At 42.4% G+C, this 11,100-nt stretch overlaps 1 protein-coding gene across 1 annotated transcript; it reads right to left on the bottom strand.

The window, feature by feature from the left end:
- Positions 1-4,917: 4,917 nt before the first annotated feature.
- LOC117472327 (vacuolar protein sorting-associated protein 13C-like) lies at positions 4,918-9,812 on the bottom strand (the record flags this gene model as incomplete). Its single annotated transcript, XM_034117470.1, is given in 3 exon segments — positions 4,918-4,960; positions 5,058-5,101; positions 9,570-9,812. Coding segments are annotated over 3 exon segments (187 nt in total), but the record flags the coding sequence as incomplete, so codon positions are not given.
- Between the last annotated feature and the right edge of the window lie 1,288 nt (positions 9,813-11,100).

The raw sequence follows: 11,100 nt of genomic DNA, 5'->3' as shown, positions 1-11,100 counted from the left end.
GTCTCTACTTTAAGAGTCCTCTCCTGCTGATGTTCAGGTGTATATCAGTATGTAGTGTCTCTACTTTAAAGAGTCCTCTCCTGCTGATGTTCAGGTGTATATTTCAGTATGTAGTGTCTCTACTTTAAAGAGTCCTCTCTGCTGATGTTCAGGTGTAATCAGTATGTAGTGTCTCTACTTTAAAGAGTCCTCTCCTGCTGATGTTCAGGTGTATATCAGTATGTAGTTGTCTCTACTTTAAAGAGTCCTCTCCTGTGATGTTCAGGTGTATATCAGTATGTAGTGTCTCTACTTTAAAGAGTCCTCTCCTGCTGATGTTCAGGTGTATATCAGTATGTAGTGTCTCTACTTTAAAGAGTCCTCTCCTGCTGATGTTCAGGTGTATATCAGTATGTAGTCTCTACTTTAAAGAGTCCTCTCCTGCTGATGTTCAGGTGTATATCAGTGTAGTGTCTCTACTTTAAAGAGTCCTCTCCTGCTGATGTTCAGGTGTATATCAGTATGTAGTGTCTCTACTTTAAAGAGTCCTCTCCTGCTGAGTTCAGGTGTATATCAGTATGTAGTGTCTCTACTTTAAAGAGTCCTCTCCTGCTGATGTTCAGGTGTATATCAGTATGTAGTGTCTCTACTTTAAAGAGTCCTCTCCTGCTGATGTTCAGGTGTTATATCAGTATGTAGTGTCTCTACTTAAAGAGTCCTCTCATGCTGATGTTCAGGTGTATATCAGTATGTAGTGTCTCTACTTTAAAGAGTCCTCTCCTGCTGATGTTCAGTGTATATCAGTATGTAGTGTCTCTACTTAAGATTCCTCTCCTGCTGATGTTCAGGATTTGTATATCAGTGTAGTAGTGTCTCTACTTTAAAGAGTCCTCTCCTGCTGATGTTCAGGGTGTATATCAGTATGTAGTTGTCTCTACTTAAAGAGTCCTCTCCTGCTGATTGTTCAGGTGTTAATATCAGTGTAGTAGTGTCTCTACTTTCTTAAGAGTCCTCTCCTGCTGATGTTCAGGTGTCTATCAGTATGTAGTGTCTCTACTTTAAAGAGTCCTATCCTGCTGATGTTCAGTGTTGTATACAGTGTGTATGTAGTGTCTCTACTTTAAAGAGTCCTTCTCCTGCTGTTGATGTTCAGGTTGTTATATCAGTATGTGTGTCTTACTTTAAAGAGTCCTCTCTGCGATGTGCAGGTGTATACAGATGTAGTGTTTCTCTCTTAAGTCCTATCCTGCTGATGTTCAAGGTGTCTATCAGTATGTAGTGTCTCTACTTTAAAGAGTTCCTCTCCTGCTGATGTTCAGGTGTATACTCAGTATGTAGTGTCTCTACTTTAAAGAGTCCTCTCCTGCTGATGTTCAGGTGTATATCAGTAGTGTAGTGTCTCTACTTTAAAGAGTCCTCTCCTGCTGATGTTCAGGTGTATATCAGTATGTAGTGTCTCTACTTTAAAGAGTCCTCTCCTGCTGATGTTCAGGTGTATATCAGTATGTAGTGTCTCTACTTTAAAGAGTCCTCTCCTGCTGATGTTCAAGGTGTATATCAGTATGTAGTGTCTCTACTTTAAAGAGTCCCTCTCCTGCTGATGTTCAGGTGTATATCAGTATGTAGTGTCTCTACTTTAAAGAGTCCTCTCCTGCTGATGTTCAGGGTGTATATCAGTGATGTAGTGTCTCTACTTTAAAGAGTCCTCTCCTGCTGATGTTCAGGTGTATATCAGTATGTAGTGTCTCTACTTTAAAGAGTCCCTCTCCTGCTGATGTTCAGGTGTATATCAGTATGTAGTGTCTCTACTTAAGAGTCCTCGTCCTGCTGATGTTCAGGTGTATATCAGTGTGTAGTGTCTCTACTTTAAAGAGTCCTCTCCTGCTGATGTTCAGGTGTATATCAGTATGTAGGTGTCTCTACTTTAAGAGTCCTCTCCTGCTGATGTTCAGGGTGTTTATCAGTGTGTAGTGTCTCTACTTTAAAGAGTCCTCTCCTGCTGATGTTCAGGTGTATATCAGTATGTAGTCTCTACTTTAAAGAGTCCTCTCCTGCTGATGTTCAGGTGTATATCAGTATGTAGTGTCTCTACTTTTTAAAGAGTCCTCTCCTGCTGATGTTCAGGTGTATATCAGTGTGTAGTGTCTCTACTTTAAAGAGTCCTCTCCTGCTGATGTTCAGGTGTATATCAGTATGTAGTGTCTCTACTTTAAAGAGTCCTCTCCTGCTGATGTTCAGGTGTTTATCAGTGTGTAGTGTCTCTACTTTAAAGAGTCCTCTCCTGCTGAGTGTTCAGGTGTATATCAGTATGTAGTCTCTACTTTAAAGAGTCCTCTCCTGCTGATGTTCAGGTGTATATCAGTATGTAGTCTCTACTTTAAAGAGTCCTCTCCTGCTGATGTTCAGGTGTATATCAGTATGTAGTGTCTCTACTTTAAAGAGTCCTCTCCTGCTGATGTTCAGGTGTATATCAGTATGTAGTGTCTCTACTTTAAAGAGTCCTCTCCTGCTGATGTTCAGGTTGTATATCAGTGTGTAGTGTCTCTACTTTAAAGAGTCCTCTCCTGCTGATGTTCAGGTTGTATATCAGTATGTAGTGTCTCTACTTTAAAGAGTCCTCTCCTGCTGATGTTCAGGTGTTTATCAGTGTGTAGTGTCTCTACTTTAAAGAGTCCTCTCCTGCTGATGTTCAGGTGTATATCAGTATGTAGTCTCTACTTTAAAGAGTCCTCTCCTGCTGATGTTCAGGTGTATATCAGTATGTAGTGTCTCTACTTTAAAGAGTCCTCTCCTGCTGATGTTCAGGTGTATATCAGTGTGTAGTGTCTCTACTTTAAAGAGTCCTCTCCTGCTGATGTTCAGGGTGTATGTCAGTTTGTAGTGTCTCTACTTTAAAGAGTCCTCTCCTGCTTATTTTCAGGTGTATATCAGTATGTAGTCTCTACTTAAAGAGTCCTCTCCTGCTGATGTTCAGGTGTATATCAGTATGTAGTGTCTCTACTTTAAAGAGTCCTCTCCTGCTGATGTTCAGGTGTATATCAGTGTGTGTGTAGGTCTCTACTTTAAAGAGTCCTCTCCTGCTGATGTTCAGGTGTATGTCAGTAGGTAGTGTCTCTACTTTAAAGAGTCCTCTCTGCTGATGTTCAGGTGTATATCAGTAGTAGTGTCTCTACTTTAAAGAGTCCTCTCTCCTGCTGATGTTCAGGTGTATATCAGTATGTAGTGTCTCTACTTTAAAGAGTCCTCTCCTGCTGATGTTCAGGTGTATATCAGTAGTGTAGTGTCCTCTACTTTAAAGAGTCCTCTCCTGCTGATGTTTCCAGGTGTTGTATATCAGTATGTAGTGTCTCTACTTTAAAGAGTCCCTTCCTGCTGATGTTCAGGTGTATATCAGTATGTAGTGTCTCTACTTTAAAGAGTTCCTCTCCTGCTGATGTCAGTGTATATCAGTATGTAGTGTCTCTACTTTAAGAGTCCTCCCTGCTGATGTTCAGGTGTATATCAGTATGTAGTGTCTCTACTTTAAGAGTCCTCTCCTGCTGATGTTCAGGTGTATTCAGTAATGTAGTGTCTCTACTTAAAGATGTCCTCTCATTCTGATGTTCAGGTGTATATCAGTATGTAGTGTCTCTACTTTAAAGAGTCCTCCTCCTGCTGATGTTCAGGTGTATATCAGGTATGTAGTGTCTCTACTTTAAAGAGTCCTCTCCTGCTGATGTTCAGGGTATATCAGTGTGTAGTGTCTCTACTTTAAAGAGTCCTCTCCTGCTGATGTTCAGGTGTATATCAGGTGTAGTGTCTCTACTTTAAAGAGTCCTCTCCTGCTGATGTTCAGGTGTATATCAGTATGTAGTGTCTCTACTTTAAAGAGTCCTCTCCTGCTGATGTTCAGGTGTATATCAGTATGTAGTGTCTCTACTTTAAAGAGTCCTCTCCTGCTGATGTTCAGGTGTATATCAGTTGTAGTGTCTCTACTTTAAAGAGTCCCTCTCCTGCTGATGTTCAGGTGTATATCAGTAGTGAGTGTCTCTACTTTAAAGAGTCCTCTCCTGCTGATGTTCAGGTGTTTATCAGTGTGTAGTGTCTCTACTTTAAAGAGTCCTCTCCTGCTGATGTTCAGGTGTATATCAGTATGTAGGTCTCTACTTTAAGGAGTCCTCTCCTGCTGATGTTCAGGTGTATATCAGTGGTAGTGTCTCTACTTTAAAAGAGTCCCTCTCCTGCTGATGTTCAGGTGTATGTCAGTATGTAGTGTCTCTACTTTTAAAGAGTCCTCTCCTGCTGATGTTCAAGGGTATTCAGTGTGTAGTGTCTCTACTTTAAAGAGCCTCCTCCTGCTGATGTTCAGGTTGGTATATCAGTATGTAGTGTCTTACTTTAAAGAGTCCTCTCCTGCTGATGTTAAGGTGTATATCAGTATGTAGTGTCTCTACTTTAAGAGTCCTCTCCTGCTGATGTTCAGGTGTATATCAGTATGTAGTGTCTCTACTTTAAGAGTCCTCTCCTGCTGATGTTCAGGCGTGTATATCAGTATGTAGTGTCTCTACTTTAAAGAGTCCTCTCCTGATGATGTTCAGGTGTATATCAGTATGTAGTGTCTCTACTTTAAAGAGTCCTCTCCTGCTGATGTTCAGGTGTATATCAGTATGTAGTGTCTCTACTTTAAAGAGTCCTCTCCTGATGATGTTCAGGTGTATATCAGTATGTAGTGTCTCTACTTTAAAGAGTCTCTCCTGCTGATGTTCAGGTGTAATCAGTATGTAGTTGTCTCTACTTTAAAGAGTCCTCTCCCTGCTGATGTTCAGGTGTATATCAGTATGTAGCGTCTCTACTTTAAAGAGTCCTCTCCTGCTGATGTTCAGGTGTATATCAGTATGTAGTGTCTCTACTTTAAATAGTCCTCTCCTGCTGATGTTCAGGTGTGATGTCTGAACTCACCGATCTGTCCGGCCTTCACTCTGAATGGAACATCGAACTCACTCTGAAACACAAACATATTTAATATTTCATTCAGTTATATTCACACCATGTATCATTGCTACAGCTTATTTCAGTTAGTAAGTGATGACGGGGCTTACCAGCGCGTTCTCCTTAACCCTGAGGTTCTCCAGAACCACGTTACCTGCACACACACACACACACACACACACACACACACACACACACACACACACACACACACACACACACACACACACACACACACACACACACACACACACACACACACACACACACACACACACACACACACACACACACACACACACACACACACACAATGTTCATCGACATACCCAGAATCTAGCAAAAGACATTAATTCAACATCGGATTTTGGTTAAATTGGTTATTTTTGGTTGAGGTTGAAAAATCAATGTTGATTCGATGTGTTAATCGTGTGTGTTGTTGAATCAATTTAATATAGATGCCGGTTTTTCAACGTTGAAATTCCCTACAATGAATTTACATTGTTCCAACGTGAGACCAACTCTCCCCTCCCCCCCCCCCCCCCTCCCCTATAGGCCTACTTGTATTTAAAACACAGTATAACAAGGATTTTTGAGTTAAGACCGTTGCAGTCACATTTTCCTCCATGAAAACCCAGATGCGCATTGCTTTCGTCTACGGGGTTTCCCCAGGGTCTGAGCAGGGTCTGAGCAGGGTCTGAGCAGGGTCTGAGCAGGGTCTGAGCAGGGTCAGCCGCTGTAACGGACCGGTGAGCGGAGCAAAACACACGTTTCAAGTTAGACCTAACACACTTAGCTATTGTATCTACCTCTGGAACTAGCTAAACTAGTTATACATATGTTTATTCTTCACTGTCGGGTCACTCATTACTGGAGTAGCGAGCTGCGTGACATACTGACGGGCTGTCAGGAGAGAGAGAGAGAGAGACATTCAGTTGCTGACTGAACTGAATGTCCTATATGTGTCTCTTGTGTTTCGGGTGGATCACATGCAGTGCAGGCTCCAATCAAGAGACTCTTCTAAAACATTGTGGCCTTCGTCACGGAAAAGGTGCGAACTGGCCCTGTATTCACACTGACTGTGTATGTCAGTCAATTGGCAAACTATACTATACCCTGCCCTACCACTCCACTCCAGGCCCCTCCAACACACTACGCCCCACTTTCCAATCAGTCCCCAAACTTGTAATACCAGTTTTTGTTTTTATTCAAAACATCCAAACTATCCCCTTCAGATGATGCAGACTTTGAACAAGACGCTACCCAGGAATTTGCTGCACAGAAAAAACATGGCATTGTGGTTACAATCAAATTACATTGTTTTGTTATTGTGTTTTTCAGATATCTGAAGAATTTCATCGGATCAGCAGCAAAGACCTCCTGGGGACGCTCGGTGCAGCCTTTGACAAACATGTGCCTTGCCTGCTGAAACTGTAGCGGGCTAGGAATGGAGCTTTTGGACAGAAGATGGAAGACCTCTTTGAAAAACTTGATGAACAAGTGAGTGAAGTGCCTCAATCTAAGAGCATGCAAAAGGTGAGGGGAAAATGGCTGGAGCCGGGTCCCTTTGGTCCACCAAAGCCCTTTGGTGGACCAAAGGGCTTTGGTCCACCAAAGCCCTTTGGTCCACCAAAGGGCTTTGGTGGACCAAAGGACCAAAGCCCTTTCCCCCCATTTGAAAATATGAAATGCTCCTTCGCCTAACATTTGGAGGAGCAAAAACGCTTTGATGGAAAGACTTCAGTAAAAATGGATGTTAAAAGTCATTGCTTGGTGTTCTTAGTTGGTGGAATTTGAGAACTATAACAGTATTTTTAATTTGTAAAAGTAGAAAAGCCAGTCTTTTACTGAAGCATGTTACTGGAATCGGAGCTGTTCTTTATCCTCCTCATTACAGAGGACAGAAAGTCGGATTTTGTATAAATTCACGACGGCACTAAACTAATTGATATGTTTGTGTGTTTCCACTGGGTACTCCTCAGACATCCGACATGGTGTCTCACCGAAAGACAGCAGCACTGAGAGGCCTGCCGAGATGTGGTAAGTAATACTAACTGTAGGAAATAAACGTACACAATACAAGTAATATTGCTTAATGTAGCTTAAACATGTTATGACCTCATAGCTTATGCTAATCATTTTATGCACAATACACTTTGTGTAAGATTTCATTTTGAGCCCAGAGATGTTTTCACCTCATGAACCCGAGCGCGATGAGTTCACCCAAAATACAAATTAAATATCAGCGCCGTTTGAGCAACAGCCAACCCCATCCGGCTGGCCACTGTTGTCTGGTGTTCTTTGTAGAACTCGGCACAACAAGGTTGGTGTGTGATAGCAGCCGTGCTGGTGAGCTGAATGGTGAGGCTCAGTAGCTTGGTGCTAAAGTTAGAATCAGTGGATATGTATTTTGTCGTTGAGTTTTCCAGAGCACTCATTCATGCAGATTTGACTTTTCCTCAGGACACTGACCATGAAGGACGATTGCTCAGAGGTGTGTCTGTGGCCATCCTCACCGTCATTGAAGATGATGATGCCGCCATATCGCCCAATGTGCGAGACGTGGCAGTGGTGTTGGAAGGGACCATTGGCATGACCTACCAGACCTCTCTACTGCCTTTGCAATGAACATGGATTATCCAAAGGAGATGAGGGATACCTCGTTGGCCTACTTTATGCAATGAACATGGATTATCCAAAGGAGATGAGGGATACCTTTGAAGCCATTCAGACTATCTTTTACGGGCTTGGCTCTCGACGCTCGCAGCGCATAAGGTGTCGGAAAACAAAGCTTTTGCTGCGAATGTTAATGGGGAAGCCAGACATGACTTTAACCTTTTCACCTGTTCTAGTGCATTGTGGGTAGTGCTCATGTGAAACCTCACAGCATTCATTTCATTTTAAGCATATACAGCCAGGCTGTGAGTGTGAGTGTGAGTGTGAGTGTGAGTGTGAGTGTGTGTGTGAGTGTGTGTGAGTGTGTGTGTGTGAGTGTGTGTGAGTGTGAGTGTGTGTGTGTGTGTGAGTGTGAGTGAGTGTGTGTGAGTGTGTGTGTGTGTGTGAGTGTGTGAGTGGTGTGTGAGTGTGTGTGGTGTGTGTGTGTGTGTGTGTGTGTGTGTGGTGTGGGTGTGAGTGTGTGTGGTGTGAGTGTGAGTGTGTGTGGTGTGTGTGTGTGGGGTGTGGTGTGTGGTGTGTGTGTGTGTGTGAGTGTGTGTGTGAGTGTGAGTGTGGTGTGTGTGTGTGAGTGAGTGAGTGTGGTGGTGTGGTGTTGTGGTGTGTGTGTGTGTGTTGTGGTGTGTGTGTGTGTGTGGTGTGTGTGTGTGAGGTGTGTTGTGGTGTGGTGTGTGTGTGTGTGTGTGTGTGTGTGGTGGTGTGTGGTGTGTGTGTGTGTGTGTGTGTGTGTGTGTGGGTGTGTGTGTGTGTGTGTGTGTGTGTGAGTGTGTGTGTGTGTGTGTGTGTGAGTGAGTGTGTGTGTGTGTGTGTGTTCTGGGGCAGCAGAGACAGGTCTTCTCTGTGTTAGAGTGTTACTCCCTACAGGGTGCACTCTGAGGGTGTGTGGCTCTGCAGACCGGTTACATGCAGAAGCTTCAGAACACAAGGGGACGGGTCAGAACCAGAGAAGCATGAGACCTTTAAAAGAGAGAACGTTTTGTGTGCTAAAGTGGACAAAAGATGTACAAAATGTTCATATAATTGAATTAAATCATAATAATTAACTGAATAAATAATGGATTTTTTTGTTTGTTCATTTTAGTTCATTTTCAATGTCTGACATCAATGTTGATTGAAATCTTCAGCGTGACAATATCTCAATGTTGATTCAAAGACTTTTTGCTATCTGATAATAACATAGTTTCAATGCAACGCATAATATAGTTGAATCAATGTTGTTGCAATTCTACATTCTTTCAATGTTGATCATATCGTAATTGAATCGAGGTTGATTCATTGTTGGGATTGATTGAAAATGCAATGTTCTTTCAATGCTGATCATAGCGAACACTTTCAATGTTATTTTCAATGTCTGACTTCAATGTTGATCATAATCTTCAGCGTGACCATATCTCAATGTAGATTCAATGACTTTTTGCTATCTGGGTAACTACACTATGTTCGTTTGACAAATAAAGAACCTTGAACCTTACCAGTGTCAATCAGATAAACTGTGTGTGTGTGTGTGTGTGTGTGTGTGTGTGTGTGTGTGTGTGTGTGTGTGTGTGTGTGTATGTATGTATGTGTGTAATAATGAGGGGTAATTACAGTTCGGTTTTATATATAATATATTAATATCGCAGCCGATCTGAACAACACAACCTGTACTTTAAAGTTATATATTTATAAATGTGTGTATGTCTGTTAATAAAGCAGAAACTGTTGTTGTTGTGTTTCTGGACGGAGTCTGGTTCCTAAATAACATCACTTCCGCGTGCGCCACTGTGCTCAGAGAGCCGCGCGCACACATTACACTGGATTAAAATATATATAAATATCACAGCCAATCTGCACCATATCACCTGTAGTTTAAAGTGTGAATGTATGCACGCGCTCAGGTGTGTTTCTGACCCTTAAATTCAGAATAATGTGTTAAATTCTGATGTTTCCGGACGCAGTCTGGCTCTCACCTCCCCAGATCCCGATCTTCAGCTGGGACTTGTTCAGGTTCTCCACATAGTCTCCGATGAACCTGTTGAGCAGGTCTGAGACCAGGGATTCTAACACCATGATGCTGGTCCAGGTCCTGGTTCTGGTTCAGGTCCTGGTTCGGGTCTTTACTCCAGAGCCGCGTCAGTCCTGAGGAGGATCGACTCTCTCTGGGCTCGGCTGGATTGATTACTTCTGCCTGCCCTTAGACAGCGCTGTGTGAGACGGAGAGCATCGATCGGTCATCTGACAAGGGCGCGTGTTTACACTCAGGCACGTGACCTGTGGCCTGGCCCTGAAACAGGATGTGTCCACAAATCACTAACTGAACATAAGATAAGATAAGAAGTTCTTTGTTGATCCCAATCTGGGAAACGTTTGCGTTGCAGCAGCATACAAAGACATGGCCTTTCACAATAGAGAATTTAAAAGAGTAGAAATAAACAATTCAAAATGTAAACATCTCAATAGAAATAAAATAGCATTAAAAAAGTAGAAAATGTACATGTTGAAATACAAATTTACATTAACAAAATATAAAGCAGGATATTATATATGCTTTAAGCGTGTAAGGAATGGAATATTACATATTAAATTTAATATGGATGTAAAATATACAACACGAAAGTTAGTAGAATGTCACTGCCCAACTTCAGAGCAATTTCACTATGATTACATTATATAACTTTAATATCTGCCCTAACATAAGTAACTCAGAGCATTGCGTACAGTCCGTGACAGATATCATTGATATCATATCACATCACAATATATCATATATTTCCTTATCTGTGTCAGCTTCCCAAAAGCTTTGGACAAGGTTCAACACAAATGCAAAAGAATAGTATGCATGATGTTCAGTAAACGACCAGTCACAATGGATCCACTGTGTTTTTAAACGGAGTAGAAATAGACTCTCTGTGTGTGTCAGGAAACACAGGCAATCCTACCTGGAGGGGAGAGAACAGATGGTGGAGGTAAACGGTACTCTGTCCCCCCCCCTCCCAGTGAGCTGTGGTGTTCCACAAGGAAGCATATTAGGTCCGTTACTGTTCCTAATTTATGCAAATGACATGTCATCAGCATGTGACTGCAACTTGTTCCTGTTGGCGGACGACTCAGCCCTGCTGGTCTCTGACAGGAGCAGATTGCAGGTTGAAAAAACCCTCAGCTCCGAGCTCGGCAGAATCTGCACCTGGCTCGCCGATAATAAATGATCATTACACCTGGGTAAAACAGAGTCCATTCTCTTCGGTTCGAAACATAATCTCAGCAAATCCGACGACTTCTCAGTTGCAGTGGGTGACATTATTGTCACTAGTAAGAAGGAAATTACATACCTAGGATCTATTCTTGAGGCAAACCTCTCCTGTGACAAAATGGCATCCAATGTAATAAAAAAGGTCAATCAAAGAACTAGATTCCTATACCGGATCTCCTCTCTGGTAAACAAAAACACCCTGAAAACTCTGGCAGGAGCACTCATTCAAGGGTACTATGACTATGCCTGCA

This window comes from Trematomus bernacchii, unplaced genomic scaffold, assembly GCF_902827165.1.
Source record: "Trematomus bernacchii unplaced genomic scaffold, fTreBer1.1, whole genome shotgun sequence".
Lineage (NCBI taxonomy): Eukaryota > Metazoa > Chordata > Actinopteri > Perciformes > Nototheniidae > Trematomus > Trematomus bernacchii.
The sequence above is the reverse complement of the archived record's forward strand: the minus strand, read 5'-3'. Positions and strand labels throughout refer to the sequence as shown.